This window comes from Bos mutus, chromosome 25 (assembly GCF_027580195.1).
Source record: "Bos mutus isolate GX-2022 chromosome 25, NWIPB_WYAK_1.1, whole genome shotgun sequence".
NCBI classification, from domain to species: Eukaryota; Metazoa; Chordata; class Mammalia; order Artiodactyla; family Bovidae; genus Bos; species Bos mutus.
Genome location: NC_091641.1, coordinates 19,635,232 through 19,658,014, shown reverse-complemented (window position 1 = coordinate 19,658,014; position 22,783 = coordinate 19,635,232). Strand labels below are relative to the sequence as shown.

At 41.2% G+C, this 22,783-nt stretch overlaps 1 protein-coding gene across 6 annotated transcripts in view; it reads left to right on the top strand.

Annotated features, from left to right (window-relative positions):
- The first annotated feature begins 18,468 nt into the window (after nucleotides 1–18,468).
- Nucleotides 18,469–22,783, top strand: part of TNRC6A (trinucleotide repeat containing adaptor 6A) — a 96,005-nt gene continuing 91,690 nt past the window's right edge. Inside the window, exons 1-2 of one of the 6 annotated variants that reach the window (XM_070362421.1) lie at nucleotides 18,469–18,828; nucleotides 19,210–19,257. In XM_070362421.1, coding sequence (XP_070218522.1) covers nucleotides 18,824–18,828; nucleotides 19,210–19,257 — 53 coding nt within the window. In that variant the 5' untranslated portion in view covers nucleotides 18,469–18,823. The remainder of the gene's footprint in view (nucleotides 18,829–19,209; nucleotides 19,258–22,783) is intronic. The other 5 variants (XR_011462612.1, XM_070362418.1, XM_070362417.1 and 2 more) reach the window with 5 other exon arrangements.

The following is a 22,783-nucleotide window of genomic DNA, read 5'->3' as shown; positions in this document are numbered from 1 at the left end:
AGGTCCATAATTATCTGAATGATGTCTTTGTAGGGAAAGGATCCAGTTCAGAATCAAGCATTGTTTTTGGTGGCTGTATCTTTTTAGTCTCCTTCCATCAGTCTTTCCTTGATTTTTATAACCTTGACACATAAAAAAAATTACAAGCCAGTTCTTTTGAAGAATGCCCCACAATTTAGTTGATCTCAGGTTTCCTCATGATCAGGTTCAAGTTATTTTGAACGTCTTTGACAGGAACCCCACAAAATGATGCCGTGTTCTTATTGCATCTTACCAAGTGGTGCTAGATTCAGATACTACAATCTCTGGATGATGTTCACTTTGATCACTAACAGGGTGTCTCTCAGGTTTCTCCAATGTAAAGTTACTCATTTTCCTTTTACATTTTGAAGCATTTTGTGGGAGGTGTTTTTGAAATTATGTAAATATCCTGTTCTTTGCCAAACCTTAAAAAAAAAAGAGCTTAATTGACTCACATATTTAAAGTGTCTAATTTGAGAAGTTTTGACATATGTATACAGCTGTGAAACCATCACCACAATCAAAATAATAAAAATATCCATCATCCCCAAAAGTTTTCTCTTGTCTTTTTGTAATCTTGCCCTCTCGTATTTCCCTGAATCTTTCCTATTCCTTGGCAAGCACTGTTCTATTCTATTCTATTACTATAAAATAAGTTGCATTTTCTAGAATTTTATATAAATTGAATCATACAATTTATACTATTTTGGATCTGAGTTCATCCACATTGTGCATATCAGTAGTTCATTCCTTGTAAGTGCTGAAGAATATTTTACTATATATATATTGATCAGTCTGTTTATGCATTCTTCTGTTGATGGACAGTGGGTTGTTTCTAGTTTCAAAGTGTTACAAAGGAAATGTCTCTGAACATTCATGTACAAGTCTTTGTGTGAACAAATGCATTTATATCTTTTGGGTAAGTACCTATTAAAAAACTATCAAAATGGTTTTTCAAAATAATTGAATAATTTATGTTCCCACCAGCAGTGTGTATAAGAGCTACAGTTGCTTCACTTCCTTACCGACAATAGTATTATGAGCCTTGTTTTTGGATGTTTTTAATAGGTGTGTAGTGGTATCCTATGGTGGTTTTAATGTTCATTTCTCTAAGTACTAAATCTTTTGAGCATGTGTGTATCTTATTTACTGAAGGTCTGTTCACATTTTTGGCCTATTTTAAAAAATGGGTTATTTTCTCTGTATTGAATTTTGTGACTCCTTTATGTATTCTGGACTTAAATTCTTTATGTGGTTTGCAAATATTTTCTCCCTGTCTGTGGCTTTTCATTCTCTCTCTGAACAGCATCTTTTAAAGAGCTGATATGTTTTAATTTTGATGTCTTATGAATTATGTTTTTGGTGACTGCCTAACCCAAGGTCACAAAGATTTCTCTTATGTTTACTCCCAAAGTTCTATAGTTTTAATTTTCATATTTAGGTATATGATCCATTTTGAGTTAATTTGTATGTATGATATAAGGAATGGGTTGAAGTACTATATTTTTTGCAAATTTATTGAAAAAATTATCTTTGCACCCTTTGCTGAAAATAGATTGATCAGATGGGTATAGATTTGTTTTGGGATTTTCTGTTCTGGTACATTTATCTATTTATCTATTTTGGTGTCAATGCCACACTGTTACTGTTGCTTTCTAATAAGTCTTTGAAGTTGGGTTGCTTGGTCTTTCTCAAGGTTATTTTCGTTATTATATGTCCTCTATAGTTCTAGATGAGATTTTTTTTTTTCCTAGATGAGATTTAGAATCAACTCGCCAATTTTTACCAAGCCCCCGGCCTCCAAAAAAAAAATCTTGCTGGGATTTTGATTATCATTCCAGTAAATACATACATCAAATTAGAAATCCTTGGTGGCTCATCAGTAAAGAATCTGCCTATATGGCAGGAGAACACTTACCAATGCAGGAGACCTGGGTTTGCTCCCTGGGTCAGGAAAATCCCCTGGATATGGAAATGGTAGCCCACTCCAGTATTCTTGCCTGAGAAATCCCATGGACAGAGGAGCCTGGTGGGCTACAGTCCATGGGGTCACAAGAATAGGACATGACTTAGCAACTAAACCACTAGCATACATCAAATTAGAGTAACTAACATCCTAATAATACCAAGTCTTCCAATTTGTAAGCACCACTATCTCTCTGTTTATTTAAGTACTCTTTAATTTCTCTCCGCAATATTTTGTTATCAGGGTATAGATTTTGCACATTTAGTCAGATTTATCTCTAAGCATTTCATATTTTTGATACCATTGAAAATAATTGCAATTTTTAATTCCAAATTCCTATTGATCATTGCTATTGTATAGAAATAGAACTGATTTTTGTATGCTGCCTTTAAACCCATTTACTAAAGCTAGTAGTGTTTTTGTAGATTCTATAGAACTTTCTGCATCGAAAGTGAATAAAGATAGTTGTACTTCATTTCTACTCTTTTGTATTGACACCCCCAGAATAATGTTGAATAGAAGACGTTCAAGTAAGAATCTTTGTCTTATTCCTAATATTAGAGAAAAAATTCAGTATTCCATTATTAACAATCATGTTAGTTGTAGAATTTAAGTGCCCTGTAAAGTAATGCTCAAAATTCTCCAAGCCAGGCTTCAGCAATATGTGAACCGTGAACTTCCTGATGTTCAAGCTGGTTTTAGAAAAGGCAGAGGAACCAGAGATCAAATTGCCAACACCTACTGGATCATGGAAAAAGCAAGAGAGTTCCAGAAAAACATCTATTTCTGCTTTATTGACTATGCCAAAGCCTTTGACTGTGTGGATCACAATCAACTGTGGAAAATTCTGAAAGAGATGGGAATACCAGACCACCTGACCTGCCTCTTGAGAAATCTGTATGCAGGTCAGGAAGCAACAGTTAGAACTGGACATGGAACAACAGACTGGTTCCAAATAGGAAAAGGAGTACGTCAAGGCTGTATATTGTCACCCTGTTTATTTAACTTCTATGCAGAGTACATCATGAGAAACGCTGGACTAGAAGAAACACAAGCTGGAATCAAGATTGCCCGGAGAAATATCAATAACCTCAGATATGCAGATGACACCACCCTTATGGCAGAAAGTGAAGAGGAACTCAAAAGCCTCTTGATGAAAGTGAAAGTGGAGAGTGAAAAGTTGGCTTAAAGCTCAACATTCAGAAAACGAAGATCATGGCATCTGGTCCCATCACTTCATGGGAAATAGATGGGGAAACAGTGGAAACAGTGTCAGACTTTATTTTTCGGGGCTCCAAAATCACTGCAGATGGTGACTGCAGCCATGAAATTAAAAGACGCTTACTCCTTGGAAGGAAAGTTATGACCAACCTAGATAGCCTATTCAAAAGCAGAGACATTACTTTGCCAACAAAGGTTCGTCTAGTCAAGGCTATGGTTTTTCCTGTGGTCATGTATGGATGTGAGAGTTGGACTGTGAAGAAGGCTGAGCGCCAAAGAATTGATGCTTTTGAACTGTGGTGTTGGAGAAGACTCTTGAGAGTCCCTTGGACTGCAAGGAGATCCAACCAGTCCATTCTGAAGGAGATCAGCCCTGGGATTTCTTTGGAAGGAATGATGCTAAAGCTGAAACTCTAGTACTTTGGCCACCTCATGTGAAGAGTTGACTCATTGGAAAAGACTCTGATGCTGGGAGGGACTGGGGGCAAGAGCAGAAGGGGACGACAGAGGATGAGATGGCTGATGGCATCACTGACTCAATGGACGTGAGTCCCAGTGAACTCTGGGAGTTGGTGATGGACAGGGAGGCCTGGCGTGCTGCGATTCATGGGGTCGCAAAGAGTCAGACAGGACTGAGCGACTGATCTGATCTGATCTGATCTGATGAGATTTTTTTTTTAATCAGAAACAAATACTGGATTTTTTTCCAAAACTTTCTCTGCCTCTGTTGAGATGACTATATGGTTTTTCTTATACGTTTTGCTGTGTTTATGTGCTGTGCTTAGTTGCTCAGTCTTGTCCAGCCCTTTGCGACTCCATGGACTGCAGCCCACCAGGCTCCTCTGTCCATGGGGGTTCTGCAGGCAAGAATACTGAACTGGGTTGCCATACCCTCCTCCAGGGGATCTTCTCAATCCAGGGATCCAACCCAGGTCTCCTGCATTGCAGGTGGATTCTGTATAGTTTTATAATATGATGATTGATTTCATTTCTGGAATAAACATCACTTGGTTGTGGAATATTGTCTTTCATATACAGTTGGGTTTGTTTTGCAAAAACACTTTAAATTCTGTATTCGTGTTCATCAGAAATGTTGGTCTGTAGTTTTCTTTCCTTGTAATATCTTGGCCTTTGCTACTGGAGTAATTTTGACTTCTTATAAGGAATTGAGAAATAATTCCTCCTCTTTAATTTTCTGGAAGAGTTTGGTAGATTTTGATGTTATTCATTTCTTAAATATTTACTAGAATAAATGAAGCAATCTTGACCTGGACTTTTCTTCATGGGACGATTTTTAAATACAAAGTCAAATTTTTAAACTGATAAAGGACTGTGCAGGTCATCTCCTTCTTCTTGAGTGAGTTTTTGTAGCTTGTCTTTCAAGGAATTTGGCCATTTTAATTAAGTTGCTGAATTTTTGGCATACACTGGCTTATACGCTTATTGTCATTTTAATGTCTTTTTAACTTGTAGCATTATCGTCTCATTCATTTCTGTTCTTATTACTTTGTGTTTTCTTTTTTCCTGGCTAAAAAATAATGAATTTTGCTGATGAAACTAGTTTCTCAAAGAACTAGCTTTTTGTTTCATTGATTTTTCCATTGTTTATTGTTTTCTGTTTCACTTATAACCCCCCGATCTTCATTATTTCCTCTCTTTTTAAAAATTTTATTTATTTATTTAGTTTTGGCTGTGCTGGGTCTTTGCTGCCGTGAAAGCTTTTCTCTAGTTGCAGGGAGCGGGGGCCACTCTCTCGTTGCAGCGCTCCGACTTCATTGCCGTGGCTTCTTGTTGCAGAGCACAGGCTCTAGGACGGGCAGGCATCGATGTCCGTCACATCAATGTGACGATGTCACATGGGCTCAGTAGTTGCAGCTCTTGGGCTCCAGAGCAGAGGCTCAATAGTTGTGGCACATGGGCTTAGTTGCTCCGTGGTATGTGGGATTGACCCAGACCAGGTATTGAACCTGTGTCTCCTGCACTGGCAGGCAGATTCTTTACCACTGAGCTACCTGGGATGCCCTCTTGATGAACTGGCCCATTATTGTTAAAAAAGGATCATCTTTTTCCCTGGTAATAGTCTTTGCTCTACAGTCTTTGCTGATATTAATATAAACACTTCAGCTTTCTTTGGATTGGTGTTAGCTTAGTTTATTTTTTTCCTTCTCTTTGCCTCTAACCTGTCTGTGTCTTAGTATTAAAGGGGGTTTCTTATAGGCAGCATACAGCTGGATCCTTCTTTTTTATCCATTCTATTTCTGCCTTTAATTGGGATGCTTAGACTACTTACATCTGATGTGGTCTAGTAAATTTAAATTTCACATTTTGGCTATTTGTTTTCTGTGTGTCCCATTTGTTCTTTGTTTCCATTTTTCTTTTCTTTTCTGTATACTTTTAGTTGTATAATTATTGTGACTTCATTTTACTCCTTTGTAGGATGCCAAGAACTTTTAATGTTTAGAGGACAGGCTTTTAACAAATGGTGAGAGGCAGAAGAATCAAGGGTTTGATCCCTGGGTCAGGAAGATCCCTTGGAGAAGGGCATGGCAACCCACTCCAGTACTCTTGCCTAGAGAATCCATTAGACAGAGGAACCTGACGAGCTACAGTCCATGGGGTCACAGAGTTAGACACAGCTGAAGTGACTTAGCACGCACGCATGATGGGAAAACTGGATAGCCACCTGCAAAAGAATAAAACTGAGCCCTTACCTTACACCGTTTTACTCTTTTGTTGGCTTAATAGCCATTAACTATTGTGTTATTTTAGCAGTTGCTGTAGGTTTTACATTTACTTTCTTCATCATATTCTACCTTTAAGCAATAGTATACATCTTGGGAAACAGACATTACAACAGTATATCTATTTCTCCTCTTCCAGATTTTGAGTTATTGTTGTCTTACGTTTTATTTCTACATATGTTGTGAACCCCACAATACATTTCTCTCATTTTTGTTTTAAACAATTATCTTTTAATGATATCTGCTGATGCTGTGTGATGAAGTCAAAGTGAAAGTCGCTCAGTCATGTTGGACTCTTTGTGACCTCATGGACTACATAGTCCATGGAATTCTCCAGACCAGAATACTGGAGTGGGTAGCCTTTCCCTTTTCCAGGGGATCTTCCCAACCCAGGGATCAAGCCCAGGTCTCCCACATTGCAGGTGGATTCTTTACCAGCTGAGCCACAAGGGAAGCCCAAGAATACTGGAGTGGGTAGCCTATCCCTTCTCCAGCGGATCTTTGCAACCCAGGAATCCAACCAGGGTCTCCACATAACAAGAAAAAATGTGTTCATATTTATCTATGACTTACCTCTGTAGGTACCATTTGCAGTGTTCTTTATTCATTTATATACTCTAGATTTCTATCTTGCTCATTTTCCTTCTGTCTGAAAACTTCATTTTACCACTTTTTTTTTCTGATAGTACAGATCTGCTGGTGACAATTATTTCAGATTTTCTAAGCCTGAAAAGCCTTTATTTACTCTTTACTTTTGGAAGTATTTTTGCAGATAATAGGATTCTAGGTTAATCGATTTTTTTCTTTTAATGCTTGAAATATGTTGTCTTTTTGGTTGCACTGTTTCTAAAAAAAAATCTACTGTCTTCTGACTCTATTCCTTGGTTATAATGTCTTTTTCTGTAGCCGCTTTTAAGATTTTTCTCCTAATGATTGTTTTTAAATGATTTGATTCTATTGCACTGGTACCATTTTCGTCATAGTGTGTGTAAATGGAGGGGTGGGTTTTACGTTTGTCGATATTCTTGAATTTGTGGTTTATAGTTTTCATCCAATTTGGAAAAAATTTACTATTATTTCTTCAACTATTTTTTCTATTCCCCATTTCTCTCCTTCAGAAGCTCCAATAACATACATATTAGGCATTTTAGGTTGTTTCCCAGTTCATTGATTCTCTTCATTTAAGTTTTAGTCTTTCTTCCAATCTGTTTTGTTTTAGAGAGTTTCTATTGCCTTGTGTTCAAGTTCAGTAATCTTTTCTTTTCCAAGGTCTAATCTGCTGTTAACCCCATCCAGTATATTTTCTTCTTAGACAGTGTAGCTTTAATTTCCAGAAATTTACTTTAGATATTAAAAAACAATCTTCCACATCTCAACTTTTAGAACATTTGGAATACAGTTATAATAATTGTTTTAATGTCCTTTCCTCTTAATTTTAGCATCTATGCCACTTCCGGGTCAATTTCAACGGATTGATTTTTCTCATTACAATCATATTTTCCTACTTTTTCACATATCTGGCAATATTCTATTTGATGCCAGACGTTGCAAATTTTACTTTGTCTGATGTTGAATACTTTTGCATTCATATAAGTGGTCCTAAATTTTCTTCTGGGATGTAATTACCTAAAAACTCTTTGAACCTTTTAGAGAGTTCTTTTAAACTTTGTTGTGTAGCACCAGAGCTGTGGGTTTGTTTTTTTTTTTTTAAACTCTGTTGGGTAGCACTAAAATAGTGTTTGTTTAGACCTAACTTTGTCCCAATATTAATGCAAAACCCTCCTGAGTATTCCACCTGATGCCCGAGGTTTTCTGCACTAATAGGAACAGGAGCTCTGTAAGTCTATATATTTTCCTTCCAATTCTTCCAATATTTCCCAATCTTGAGTCATTCCATGACATGAAGGCACTGTTGGTTCTCAGCTAAAGTGGCAAGTGTGACCCTCTGCAGATCTCTAGAGCACTCCACCTGTGTGATTCTCTCCTCTCTGGCACTCTGACCTGTCAATCTAGCCACTTTGATTGCACTCTACTGCTCTAGACTCTCAGCTTCATTGCCTCAATTCAGGGAGTCCACTCTGCTTGGGCTCCCCCTCCCTGTACCACTGTATTATTGCCAAGAAACTATCCTCAAGCGGTAATCTTGGGCCATCGTAGGGCTCACCTCCTTTGTTTCCATCTCCCAGGGATCACTTTCTTAGTTATTTGGCTACCCTGGGTGTTTGTTGTGGCTCGAGGGCTTTCTCTAATCGAGGCTTCCTGACTTCTCTTGCCGTGAAGCACAGCTCTAGAGTGCACAGGCTCAGCAACTGCGGCACATCAGCTCTCTAGCTGTGGCTTGTGGGCTTAGTTGCCCTGCAGCCTGTGGAATCTTGGTTCCCCAACCAGGGATCGAACCCGAGTCGCTTACATTGAAAGATGGGTTCTTAACCACTGGGCCACCAGAGAAGTCCCAGGGATCACTGTCTTTCATTCCTTGATGCTCAGTGTTTTGAAAACTTGTTTCATAAATTTTATTTGTAGTTTTAGTTTTTTTCAGAAGGGAGGGTAAATAGAGCTTTGTCTGCTTCACCTTGGTTGGAAGTGGATGTTGAAGTCCCTATTCCTCACCTAATGTTTAATGAATGATGAACAATATACATTTGTGTCTATGCAGACCTATGTGTTAGTTGCTCAGTCGGGTCCGACTCTGCTACCCCATGGACTGTAGCCCACCAGGCTCCTCTGTCCATGGGACTCTCCAGGTAAGAATACTGGAGTGGGTTGCCATTTCCTTCTCCAGACATATACTTTTCTATTTTTTTGAGAGAGTTATATCCCTTACTATATTTATTTATTTTAATACTGTGTATGTCCTCAGTCACTCAGTCATGTCCGACTCTTTGCAGCCACAGGACTATAGCCCACCAGGCTCCTCTGCTCATGGAATTTTCCTGGTGAGAATACTAGAGTGGGGTGCCATTTCCCACTCCAGGGGATCTTCCCGACCCAGGGATTGAACCCGTGTATCTTATGTCTCCTGTATTAACAGGTGGATTCTTTACCACTAGCACCACCTGGGAAGCCCCTATATTTGGTCAGTGTGTATAAGAAAATTTTAAATTCAAAAGTGTTCATGCAGCATTTCTTCACTAAAATTAATGAACTGAGAGTAAAGGAGGTTTGCCCTCAGGGCAAGCCGGTGCTATTATCATTTCTTCAATTCAGAGAAAAAGAGAAACAGTGAAGTGAAGTGAAGTGAAGTCGCTCAGTCGTGTCCGACTCTTTGCAACCCCATGGACTGAAGAGCCTACTATGCTCCTCTGTCCATTGGATTTTCCGGGCAAGAGTACTGGAGTGGGTTGCCATTTAGTAGTGAATGTTGAGAGACCTAGTAAGAGGTAGAAGTACCCACTTTTTCCTCAACAAAGCAATCAAGGTGCCTGGTGGATCAAACAAAAGCATTATGAAAGAATGTTGCTTGTATCTGGAAGATAAAGCAAAACCCAGTAGATCTAAGAAAGTAAGATGTCTAGAAGAATCTAGTTCTTGCTGGTAGTCAAGATGGTAGCAAGCTGGTACCTGGAGGAACAATGATGCTCCTTGACTCACCTTGTGGAACTGCTTGGAATAAAGACAACATTCATTCTTCATCACTCAACAAATATTAAAGCAATGTTTAATATCTCCCAGGCACCACTCTAGGTATAGTGAATACAACTCTGAAACCTACGGACAAGTCCCCATTCTTGTGGGCCTTACATGCCAGCAGTGCCTGGATAAAATGAGTTATCTCACGAGAACATGTAAGATTCCAGTCCTAAATGCTAAAGGGGTCCTTTCTAGGAGAGCTGAGTTTCTCCCCAAATAAGAGGGGGAAATAGTCAGTGATGTCTAAGTTAATTTTGATACATGAATTGCATGTATATTAGTAAGAGGTCCAGAGAATCTCTCGGAAGGCTTATGAAAGGCTATTTGAGCTAAGATTTGAAATAGAAGTTTGTTAGGCAGACGTGATAGGAGGTAAACAACATGTTCAAGTCAGAGAGCCTTTGAAAAACATGCAAAAGTAGCAATAACTCAGTGACACTGGAACACACAGCAGGAATTGTAAGAAACAGGGCAGATTACACAGTAAGAGTTCTTGAAGAGCCTTTTTTTTTTTTGGCTAAGCAAGGGGTTTTAGATAATATTCTATTAAGAACAGAGATTTGTTTAAGAATTTTTTAGTGGCAGCAGCAGCACCTGATCAGACTTATTTGTTAGGAAATCACTTTGGTGGCAATGTGAATATTTGGATAGAGGGAGGTGGGCAAGCATAGAAAATCATTCCTTTATCCAGTAAGTATTATTAAGGGCCTAACAAATACTAGGCAACTTGGTTAGATACAAAAGATACAGTGAGAACAAGGCAGATGTGGACCTTGCTCTCCTGGAGCTTACAAGGAATCTGGAGAATCAAAAATCAAACAACCCTGCCCCCAAATTAAGCAAATAATGATGGAAGTACTACATTACAAATGCGATCATGTCATGAAGAGGAAGTAGAGGATGTCTTTAGAATATGTGATTGGGAGACCTAATAAAGTCAACGTGGCTGGTGGTCAGCAAAGTCTGTCCTGAGGAAGTGACATAGGGTGGAGAGCTGAAGAATGGTAAGCAGCAGGCTGGGTCAAGACCTGGACACCTTTTAGAAAACAAAAGAAGAGCCCTTGGATTGAATTGTCTGGGAAAAGGCAGGTGACTGCAGATAGCACTGGGAGACCTTGCCAACCACATTAAAGATATTAGGCTTTGAGTCAAGAGCCCTGGAAAGCCTTTGAATTAATATTTTAAACTGGAGAGTAAGATCATCAAGTTCTCAACTGAAGAAAAATCACTGGGGCTGCTAAATGGAGAAGGATTTCAAGTGAACATGAGTAAAGCTGGTGAGAATATAATATAACCTGAGCTCTTTCTGGGACTGGAAATGTAACCTGTTGTAACCGTTTCAGAAACATTGTATAGCTTCTTCTGTAGTTATGAATGCACTTATCCTGTGATTCAGTATTTCTATTCCTAGCTATTTATCCAAGAGAGAGAGAAACATATGTCCCATGTCCAAAAAAAAAAAAAAAAAAAAGATTCATACAAGAATGTTCAGAGCAGCTTTATTCACAATAACCCTAAACTGGAAGCAACCCAAGTATCAGTCAGCAGGAGGATGATAAGCAAACCGTGGTACATTCATTTAATGGGATAACTCTCAATAACAAAAAGGAATGAACTTCTGACACATGCAACAATGTGAATGACTCTCAGATATGTTCAGCAAGAGAAACTGGGCACAAAAGGATATATGCATACCATATGACTCTGTTTATATGAGGCTCCAGAATAGATAGTACTGATCCATAGTGATGTAAGTCAGAACAGTGGTTTCTGGGTGTCAGGTGTGTGTGGGGTGAAGGGAAAACAGGTGAGTGATGAAAAGGGACACAAGGGAATTTCCAGGGTATATTTATTTGTCAAGACTCGTCATTTTTTTTTTTACTTCAAATGTGTGCATTTTATTGTATTTAAACTATTCTACAACAAAGAGAAGAGAAAGAAAAGAGAACCTGTGGCATTTTCAGGGTTATGGGTGGGGGTCGCAGAAGGGGAAAATAAGTTTGGAAACAAAATAACAAGGGTGCATTGGAGAGGAGGGAAGGAAGAATCAAAATTAGTTCAGGTTTCTGGCTGGGATGGTTTACTGTTAGGTATTACTACTATCTGGGGGAAACTGTCTTTTTGGGAACAGGTTTGTGTGTGGTGGGGGAGTGGGACGGCGAAGGAATAAGGCTGAATTTCGACACGTCAGTCTGAGAAGCATCATTTGTCCCCATTACACTACACGTAATCCTGTTAGTCCCGCCTTGCGAGGTGGTCACTGGAGTAGCTTTCCTCCACTCTTCCCTCACTTCACAGCAATAGTTCTCCATAACGTAATCCTTCATCTCCACTCCTCAGAGGAGTCGGAGAAAGCACTGAAAAGCTTTGGGTCATCACAAAGAGGCAAGATTCAGTGGAGAGGGGCTGAACAGGGGTGTGTGTGTGTGTGTGTCATATCTGGCTCTTTGTGACCCCATGGATTGTGGCCCACCAGGCTCCTCTGTCCATGGGATTTCCCAGGCAAGAATACTGGATTGGGTTGCCATTTCCTTCTCCAGGGGATCTTCCTGACCCAGGGATCAAATCCACATCTCCTCCATTGGCAGAGGGATTCTTTACCACTGAGCCACCTGGGATAGTCATACAAAATGTAGGATTGCCCCCCACCCCCCACCCCCCATCCAGACACTCTCATGAGTAAAAGGCACATTTGTAATTATCCAAGGACCTAACTCTTTTTTTCCCAGTGTTAATATACCCTTAAAATTTTAGTAATGCAATGTTCCCCTAAATTGAAAGAGACTTGTTTTCTAGTTGTTGAGAACTTTGAGAGTTGTTCTCTCTTCCAGAGAAATGGCATCTCCAGCATCACTACACTTCTTGGTGTATGAGTAGTTATTTCAGCACTGCTGTGTCAGGCTGCACTGGTAGGAGTGATTCAACACATAGGTGCCGGGATCTGCCAACTTTACTGAGTCTTCCAGTGTAGACAATTGCCAAATATTTACACAGTGAAAGACTTTTTATCATATTTTGTTTTATTTTACTTACACTTCTTTGACTCTTTATTTCAGATATCATTTTATGTGATTTTAAAATTAGATGTTAAGTAACTTCTACTATCTATGATGATCATTTAGGGATGGTAGGGGTGGTGTTACAAAATATTTCTTATCAAAGGGAGCTACAAAGTCTGATTCAGTTGAGGAAAACAGATTTACAAAGTAGTGTTTAGTGATTTAGGCTCTGAAAACAAATTGCTTGATTTTACCACCTATTATTTAGGTGGCTTTGTACAAGTTAATTAACCTCATCTGTAAAATGGGGATAACATACCTACCTTATTGGGCTGTGTGAGGACAACAATAAGGATTAATTAATATTTTTAAAGCACTTCAAACGCTGCATAATTGGCCCATCAATTGCCACATATTAAGTACCAAATATATTTTAGTTAAATAAAACAAATACACTCTCTCCAGGAAATCTCACTTATGTTCATATCTTCAATATCCATTTGTACATTATTATGGACATTTTTCTAAATTTAAAAATCTTTCGAGTGAGCTTCATCTAAAAAGTACATATACATTTCATAATGATATCTGGTAGAGACTTGGGAGAAAAACAAAAGCCTTTCAAGTACATAATTTTCCAAGTACTAGGCTAGCCAATTACCCTTCTTAGATAAGAAAAAGAGGGTTGAAGAACATTTATGCTCTGGTAACCTCAGAAACCAAAGGAACAAAAATCCCAAGGAAGAAAGACAAATGGAGAAAAGATATTTACATTTAATTTCGAACAGCCTCTGTCTCTTACTATGCTAAGAAGAAGCAAGAATTTCCTGACATAGTTACCGATTTTTCCAGAAATAGAAAAACATTATGGTAGGAAAGGCATATTTAATGTTATATACAAATTATCAAACTGTAAACGTCAGTCATGAGGCATGTAGCAATATTCACTTAATCTAGAGAATACGCTTCATTGTAGGAAATGGCATTGGCTTACTTCAATGAGTTGCGTTACGTGAGTCATCCGTGACTGAGCACCACAACAGTAACACACTCTGCCCCTTATCTCTCAGTTCTCAGGTGAAGCCTTACGTTTTCAAAGAAACCTTCTTTGACTACACACTCTATGTAACGTTCCTTTGTTTCTCTCTCAGGACAACATACATTTCCTTCTGTGCACTTGTTATAGTTTGTAATTATACACTTCAGTTCAGTTCAGTCGCTCAGTTGTGTCTGACTCTTTGCGACCCCATGGACTGCAGCACACCAGGCTTCTCTGTCCATCACCAACTCCCAGAGCTTCTGAGTTTGCTTAAAAAAGAATAGTCTGCCTCATTAGACTTTACACATGGGAGTAGTTGCTCTTGTAGTGCTCAGAGTTGTCCCCGCCACAGCACCAAACATATATAGCTTGACAAATACTTGTTGCATAGACAGACTGGCATTTTAGCTTCTGGGGTATACATGTGAGATATGGGCTAAAAATATGAATTTGAAAGTTATCTGCATTTAAATAGTATTTTAAAACAAGAGAAAGGATGAAATTACCCATCTCAGGAGAGATAGGGGTGGGGGGAGCTTTGGAGATCAACATTTTTTTGTTGAAGAAATGAAGATGATGATAAAGGATACCCCAAAAATGAATGGTTAGAGATGTAAAAAGAAACCCAGGAGAATGTGCTGCCAAGACAATCAGGAAAAGAAGCTCTCTTAAGACAGTGGGACTGATTAGTTGTGACAAATACAGCTAAGAAGTAAATTAAGATCAGAATAGAAATGTTACCATTGAGTTGGGGAGCTTCAGGGTCATTTTTGGACTTCCTGTCAGTCCAGGGGCTAGGACTTTGAGCCTGCAATGCAGGGGTCCTGGGTTTGATCCCTGGTCAAGGAACTAGATTGCATATGCTACAAGGAAAAGCTGGCTTAAAATTCAGCATTCAAAAAGCTAAGATCATGGCATCCGGTCCCATCACTTCATGGCAAATAGATGGGGAAAAAGTGGAAACAGTGGTGGATTTTATTTTCTTGAGCTCCAAAACCATTGCAGATGGTGACTGCAGCCACGAAATTAAAAGACGCTTGCTCCTTGGGAGAAAAGCTATTAATACAACTTAGACAGCATACTAAAAAGCAAAGACATCACTTTGCTGACCAAGGTCTGTATAATCTAAGCTACAGTTTTTCCAGTACTCCCATATGGATGTAAGAGTTGAACCATAAAGAAAGCTGAGTGCTGAATAATTGATGTTTTCAAACTGTGATGCTGAAAAAGACTCTTGAGAGTCCCTTAGACAGCAAGGAGATGAAACCAGTCAATCCTAAAGGAAACCAACCCTGGATATTCACTGGAAGGACTGATGCTGAAACTGAAGCTCCAATATGGCACCTGATACGAAGAGCCGACTCATTGGAAAAGACCCTGATGTTAGGCAAGATTGAGGGCAGGAGGAGAAGAGGGCGACAGAGGATGAGCTGGTTGGATGGCATCAACAACTCAGTAGATATGAGTCTGAGCAAACTCCAGGAGATGGTGAAGGACAGGGAAGCCTGGTGCATGGGATCACAAAGAGTCAGACACAACTTAGCGACAATCAAGGTTATTTCTGATGTTGATAAGAGTGATTTGGGGTGGGGAGTGGGGATGACAGGTTAGAGAGGGCTGGGAAAGGAGGTGAGCAACTGGAATCGGCTGGTGTAGAACACCTTTTGAAGAAGTTTTGCTCATAAGAGAGGATACAACAAACAAAAAAAGTTGGAGGGGAATGAGGTATCCGTGGAACTTTTTTGTTTTGTGTGCATTTTTTTCTTTCTGTGGAACTTAATAGAATATGTTTGTATGCTGATGGGACATTCAATAGACAGAGTAATTATTAATAAAGGGAAAGAATATTAAGGAAGATCCCTTAGTAGTTTCTTTTTCCTTTTTTAACTGCACGGGGAATTTCCCCAACCAAGGACTCAATTCTCACTCTCTGCACTGGAAACACAGAGCCTTAATCACTGGACCACCAGGGAAGTCACAGTAGGTTTCTGATAAGGAATCAGTGCTGGTTTTCTGTAGCCTTCTTTGACCTAGCCCTATGAACCAAGTTTAAGAGATAAGCAAAAAGTAGTTATCAGGACTTCATAATACAGCCCTGGAGGGTTGTCAAACAACTCTGAAAAGATCTTCAAGAAATTACATCTTCTCAGCTTCCCTAGAGCTGGGAATTAGTTCCAGGGTTTTCCAAACTTGGGTGCTATTGGTATTTTGGTTCAGATACTCTCCTGTTAGGGGCAGCTGCTGCTGCGACACTTCAGTCATGTCCGACTCTGTGTGACCTCATAGACGGCAGCCTACCAGGCTCCCCTGTCCCTGGGATTCTCCAGGCAAGAACACTGGAGTGGGTTGCCATTTCCTTCTCCAATGCATGAGAGTGAAAAGTCAAAGTGAAGTCGCTCAGTCGTGTCCAACTCTTAGCGACCCCATGGACTGCAGCCTACCAGGCTCCTCTGCCCATGGGATTTTCCAGGCAAGAGTACTGGACTGGGTTGCCATTGCCTTCTCTGCCTTTTAGGGGCAGGGGGTTGAATCTCCTGTGCAGGGTTGAATGTTTCACCAAAACCCTGGCCTCTACCCACATGGACACCAGTAGTATCTAGTTGTGATACTCAGAAACCAGAAATTGCTAAATCTTTGTGTGAGGGTTGGAGAGCAGATTGCCCCAGCTGAGAATCAATGATTTATTCAAACCTGAAAGTGAAAATCACTCAGTCATGTCTGACTCTTTTCGACTCCATGAACTCTACAGTCCATGGAATTCTCCAGATCAGAATACTGACCTTTTCCTTCTCCAGGGGATCTCCCCAACCCAGGGAATCGAACCCAGGTCTCCTACATGGCAGGCGGATTCTTTATCAACTGAGCTATCCGAGAAATCCTGTTCAAACCTAAGAAAGTCTAATTAAAAAAAAAAAAATCAGCTAATCTTAACAGCTGTTTTCATTGCCTTATGCTCTTATGGAAAATTATCATAAACTTGGTATGAAAGCATATTGTTCTATATATATATGTTCTAGTTTTTTAATTACTAAAGAAATACTGTAATATAACTTTTAATACTTTCAGTAGAAAGAACAATAAAAGAAAACCAAACCAAATATACACATGGATGAATTGAACTTAGGGATGATGGCAAGAAAAGGAAAGTCACTAAGATTTATTCGGTGCCCCCTACACTTCACACTGAGATTCCCCAGCGGCTCAGTGGTAAAGAATCCACTTGCAATGCAGGTGACTTGGGAGATTTGGGTTCAGTCCCTGAATGGGGATGATCCCTTGGAAGAGGAAATGGCAATCCACTCCAGTATTCTTGCCTGGGAAATCCCACAGACAGAGGAGTCTAGAGGGCTACAATCCAAGGGGTCACACAACAGTCAGATATGACTTAGCATCTAAACAACAAAAGTTTACATTTTGTAAGAGATTAAAAAAAATTTTTTTTACAAGCTTATTGTATAAAAGTGAAAAAAGATTATTGACAAGAAAATTTTAAACTTCATAATATCATCAGTTAACATGTTGGTACATATGCTTTAGGACATTCTGTGCATTCATTCATTCTCTTATTCATTAACTTATTACACATCAGGGGCTTCCCAGGTGGCGCCAGTGGTAAAGAATCCCCGTGTCAATGCAGGGTAGAAAAGAGGCATGGTTCCATCCCTGGGTTGGGAAGATCCTCTGGAGAAGGAAATGGTAATCTGCTCCAGTATTCTTGCCTGGAGAATCCCACGGACAGAGGAAGCTGGCAGGCTACAGTCCATGGGGTCGCAGAGACAGGACTGAAGCTATTTAGCACACATTACACATCTCCCTGAGAGAGGACAGGAACTGGAAAGTCAAGGGAGCTTTGTTTTTTGTTTTTGTTTTTTTAATGGGAGACATTTAGGCATGTTTTAAAGACAATGAAAGGATCAAAGCCGGTCGAAAGAGGAAAATGGGATGACAGGTATAGTGAGGTTTCTGAGAAGGAATGGATTTCAAGCACAGAGTTGGAGTCATCTTTAAATTAGGGGAGGAAAAACAAAACCATTGTGAGAGGATTGAAAGAATACACACATATGCACACGAATGTATGTATCTGACTGTATCTACAGGTATGTATATTCCTGTATCTACCTGTAAGTATGTATCTTGTATCTACAGGTAGGTATATATTTTTTATTTTATCTATATGTATGTATCTTACTCTATCTACATGTTTTCACCATGTGAGCTACTCAGGGACTTGCTTTTTCACTTATCCTTGTAACCATTTCCCCCTCCTGCTGTTACTCTTCCTTACCATCATTTTCAACAGTATCCTAACACATGAAGTAGTTCAGTCTTTAAAGCCACCTCGCAACGCTGGGCATTTTCGCCGTCACAATTTTTCACTACCATCAACGCGGGACTTAGTATCACGATGGTGACATATTTGTAGCTACCCAGGATTATTTTTTCATCAGAAATTCATGGAAGAGGAACTGCTGAGTCAAATGGTCAGCCTAACTCGAGGGATAAAAGTCGCGTTTAAACGTCACAGTCATCCTCAGGTATGCATTCTTTACCTGAGGAGGAAACAGAAGCAGAGAGGTTAAATAATTGGCCCAAGGTAAAAAAATAATTGCAAGTGACGGATTTCAAAAGCCGCGCGGGCTCATCATGCTGCGGCAGGGATAGAATTTGCGGTTTAGGCGATTCTTTTTTTTTTTTTTTTTGGTGTGTTTCTGTGGGGGAGGGGCCGGGCAGCAGGGAAGGAAACTTGTGTCGCAGCAAAGAAGGAGAAGGGGAGGGAACTCATGTCAGAACCCGAGCCGACTGCGCCGAGAAAGGGTAGGCTCAGGATTCGGTGGGCCCCCAAGCCGCTGTGCGGGGCAGCTCCGAGGCTGTGACCAGCTCCAGGGAGGTCCGGCCCGCGGCCGCGCCGCGCCGGGGTGGTTGCCAAGGGTCTGCCCAGTTTGCTGCTCTAGTTGCTAGGGCCTCCATCTTGAGGCCGGTGGCTGCGACACTCCCGGAAGGGGTTGCCGAGTGGGGCATTCACTTCCGGTCTGGGGCCTGCGGCGGCGACGGCGGCGGCGGTGGCGGCGGCGGCGGCGGCGGTAGCGGGTCGGTGTAGAAAATGGCGCTGGTGCAGCGGCTCGGGCCTCTCCCCGCGGCGCTACGGAGGGCTTGAGGCTCGCGAGCCTCACTCGCCGCGCCCCACTTGCTCGTGCACTTTACACACATGAGGTGAGCGGGGCGGGGGCCTCCCTCCGGGCGGGAGGAGCCTCGGGCGCTGCCGCAGGGCCCGCGATCGCGGGCGGCGGCGGCGGCGCCGGGCGTCCCCGAGACCTCGGGCCTCGGCGAAGGGGGCGCCGGCTGCGCCGCTGCGGAGGCCGGACGGGAGGCCCGGAGGGGCCGCGCTGCGCCGCTGGGGCCGGGCCGGGGGCTGCGGCTGGCCCGCGCCGCCTGACCGCAGTCGGTGCTGCAGCCCCGCAGCTTTGTGAGCCCCCCCGGGCTCCCTTCCCCCCGCCCCATCCGGCCCCGGCGCGAGCCTCTGCAGCAGCAGCTCCGTTTTCACGCGCATCTCTCTCTCTCTCTCCCTCTCCCCCTTTTTCTTTTCCGTTTCAGAGAATTGGAAGCTAAAGCTACCAAAGACGTAGAAAGGAATCTTAGCAGGTAAGATGGGCGCGCTTTCCGCCTCTCACCCCCTTTGATTAATCGTGTATTTCCACCCTGGCTCGCCCTTGCTGGGTTTAGAAGTTCTCCCGTGTCATTTTCTATCGCACGCAGGGAACAGACACGGAGAAGAGGCTGGAGGGAATACTGGATGGAGGAATTGCGGGGAGATGCGTAATTACGCGTGTGTTCCTTTCTTGGGCGGGGGGTGGGGGTGGCAAAAAACAGCGAAAAGCAATTCTTGTAAACTTAGTTAAAGCATTCTCACCCTTTTAGAATTTAATTAGGGGACTTGTGCATTAATTACTATTGTAAATGGTTGCAGGCATTGTGTGACTCATGATTGAGGCGGCCCTTATGGCGGGCTGTCAAACTGTTTTGGCTTCCCCGTTATTACTTTGTAACTCAAATTGTTGCCTTTATAAAAAGATACTATGTCTTCGCCCCCCCCACACACACATTGTAGTCAGGCGGATTCTGTTGCACTGGAAACAGTTTTGCCCTTGAACTTTACCGAGCATAGACTGCGTTTTGTTTTCTTTTGAAAATACATTTATACCTACGTTCGGCGTGTGCTCCTTTTATCAGGTGGTAAAATAATTAAAAATCTGTTCCCAGTAAGTGGTTCTCACTCCTTTTGGACCTGAGTGCTTTTGCACTGGTAACTTAAATCATCACCACAAAGGGCTTTTTTTGTTTTTTAAACGATGCCCCTATGAAAATGTCGAGCTTTATTGAGCTGTAATTGCTTAAGCATCAAGGCATTTAACTCTTTTTCACATTCATTTTCTGGTCTTACAGTCTTTTCCTTTCTTTTTCGCCGTTTTCTTTTGCATCATATTGGGACACTGAGAGAAACTTCTAGATTAGCCTAATCAGTGAGCAGCTTTTACTTGAACGAAATAAAATAAAAATTGTCTGTCTCAGGTCTTAATGTAGTTTGTGCTTGGTGATTGTAAGTTTTGTGTTTGTATTGGGTCTTAACCTTGTATTGAGGTCTTAACATTCACAATTCAAATCATCTGAATGTATTTTCAGCATATAGAATCATTTCAAATTGCTGGTCTTTGGGGTTATATAGATATTAATTTGTTAAACTGGTCATTAAAGAATCTGTTAAGTCAGTGAAGGATGGTCGTCATTGGTTTAACAAATAAGAGATATTCTGTTATTCAAAATAATTACACAATCATTTAAAGGAAATTAAGCCTGACTAAATAACCGGATATTTAAGTCTTGTTAGAAGCTATTAACGTTAAGATATGAAACAATTAAACAGGTTGAGTTTTTAAGATACACTTTCAGAAGGGAGCTTTGAGTGTTACTCTATTTCTATTTTTGCTTTGTCAGGTAACTATCAGTATAATTTCTGTGGAGGTTTTCTGGGACGTAATTAAAAATTGTCTCCACCACAGGTATAATTTCTATATGCTATTACAAGTTGGATGGAACTTGGAGTCTGTATCAGCTGTGTATCAGAGTTTGAATCCCAGCTTTGTCACTTAACAATATGACCTTGACTCTAGGCAAATCACTTAGCCTCTCTCTTCCTAATCTGTAAAGGGAGAGGTTTGGGCCTGCAGTTGCCAAGGTCTGTTAGGCCCCTTGGGTTTTATAAAAAGGAGTCAAGTGTTGTCCCTGGCCACAGACTCCATGTGCATTGTCGGAGGAAGGCTGTAATGGGCACACGAATAACTACCACCAGGCTAATGGTGCGAGGGTCAAAAGAAGATACCATTCCATTCATAAATTCCAAGATCTTCAGCTGGTCAGAAGGAATGAAAAGGAAAAACAAATATAAAGGATGTTACAGGCCACTGTGTACCAAGGTCCCTGTGCGAGGGGAACATTTCCTAAAGGTTAAAAGTTTTCTGAGGAGGGAGAGAAGATTAGGTGGGCAAATGCTTCCTTTCAACTCCATCCTTAGCGCTGTGCTTCCTTTTTTCCAAATAAGGAGAGTATATTTGTCTTTACCAATTTGTGCCTCCCCAGGAAGGCATTATCCTATATTCAGTTAGTAAACATTTCTTGCCCATCTTAGATGTTCCAAATGCAAGGCTAGGCACTAGGGAAGTTAAGAACGGCAGCAGCTGAGTTTAGTGGGTGTTTTCTGTCTGCCTGGCACACTTTGAAGATCTTACATCGACTCATCTGATCCTGGAACTCTCTGAGGTAGGTGCTTTCAGGATCTCGGTCTCTGTTTTACAGGTGAAGACTTTGATGCACAAAGAGGTTAAGTAACTTCCAGGAGGCCACACCACTGGTAAACTGCAGGAGATGTTACGCTTTGGGCTATATTGTGTTGCCTTGCAAGAGGCATGGTTCTTCACTTCCAAAAAACGTGAAAGTCTCTTTGGAGAGGCAGAACCCACATATACAGGCAGCACTCCTCTCATCCTGGGCACTGTTGACCTCTTTTTTGGCTGTGCCACGAGGCACGTGGGATCCTAGTCCCCTGACCAGGGATCAGACCTATGCCCCCTGCACTGGAAGCTCGGACTCTTAACCACTAGACCCACTGTTGACATTTTGACCAGATCATTTGTTTTGAAGTCTGCCCTGTGTACTACGGGATGTGTAGCAGCATTGGCCAGAAATACTCACTCAGGTGTGACAGTCAAAAAACGCCTTAAGATAGCACCAGAGGTCCCCTCGGGTGAAATCACCCCCACTGTTCTAGATCTTCATGTTTCCTGAATATAACCAAACATTTGGATTTTTAACATTAAATCTGTAAGCATTAAATATCTTTTGTAATACCCTGGGACTCCAAATTCCCACTGTGTAGACCCCCTGTTGGGAAACTCCTCCAGTCTCTGAATGAATGACGGAAGTCTTATTGCCATTCTCCTTTTCCTCTGCTAAGCTGCAAACCCTGAAGACAGAGTGCCAGGTAGCCAGAGCCAGTTAAATAAAATTGGCACAGTGGATAAGTTTGATTGCCCACATGAGGTCAACTCTCTTAATTTACTGTCGGCCATTAAAGTTGTCACTTTTTGTCAGTATCCTGGCATTCAGAAGACAAATGTGTAACGTAATGTCTAGATACGGGAGATCACCACTGAAACTAAATTTTAAAGAATGGAATCCATTTTAGAAGGCAGAGAAAAAGGCAGTGTAGGAACAACAGCAGAAATAAAGGTACGACATCCAGAAAGTATAGGCAATTTGAAACAGCAGTAAGTAGTTTAGTTGCATTGGCGTGTAAGGGTGGGGGCAGGGGTAGAGTTTCTTGAATATCCGGTGGAGGATATTTTGCATAAATCTTACATTGTGGGAAGCTACTACGAAGCTTTTAGGTAGGGTGGTGATAGGATAGAAAAATGATAACTAGTGATCTGGGCAAGAGGTGAGGACGACCTGAATTAAAGTGGTAGTAGAAAAGCAGGAGTGTGATTACTCAGATGTTGAATCTGGGGGTTGGCACCTACTTACTGGAATTAGTTGTGAGAGGAGTCTTGGAACTGCAGGAGTCTTGGGACTTGCCTGCCCATCCAGTGGTCAGGAATCTGCCATCAAGTGTGGG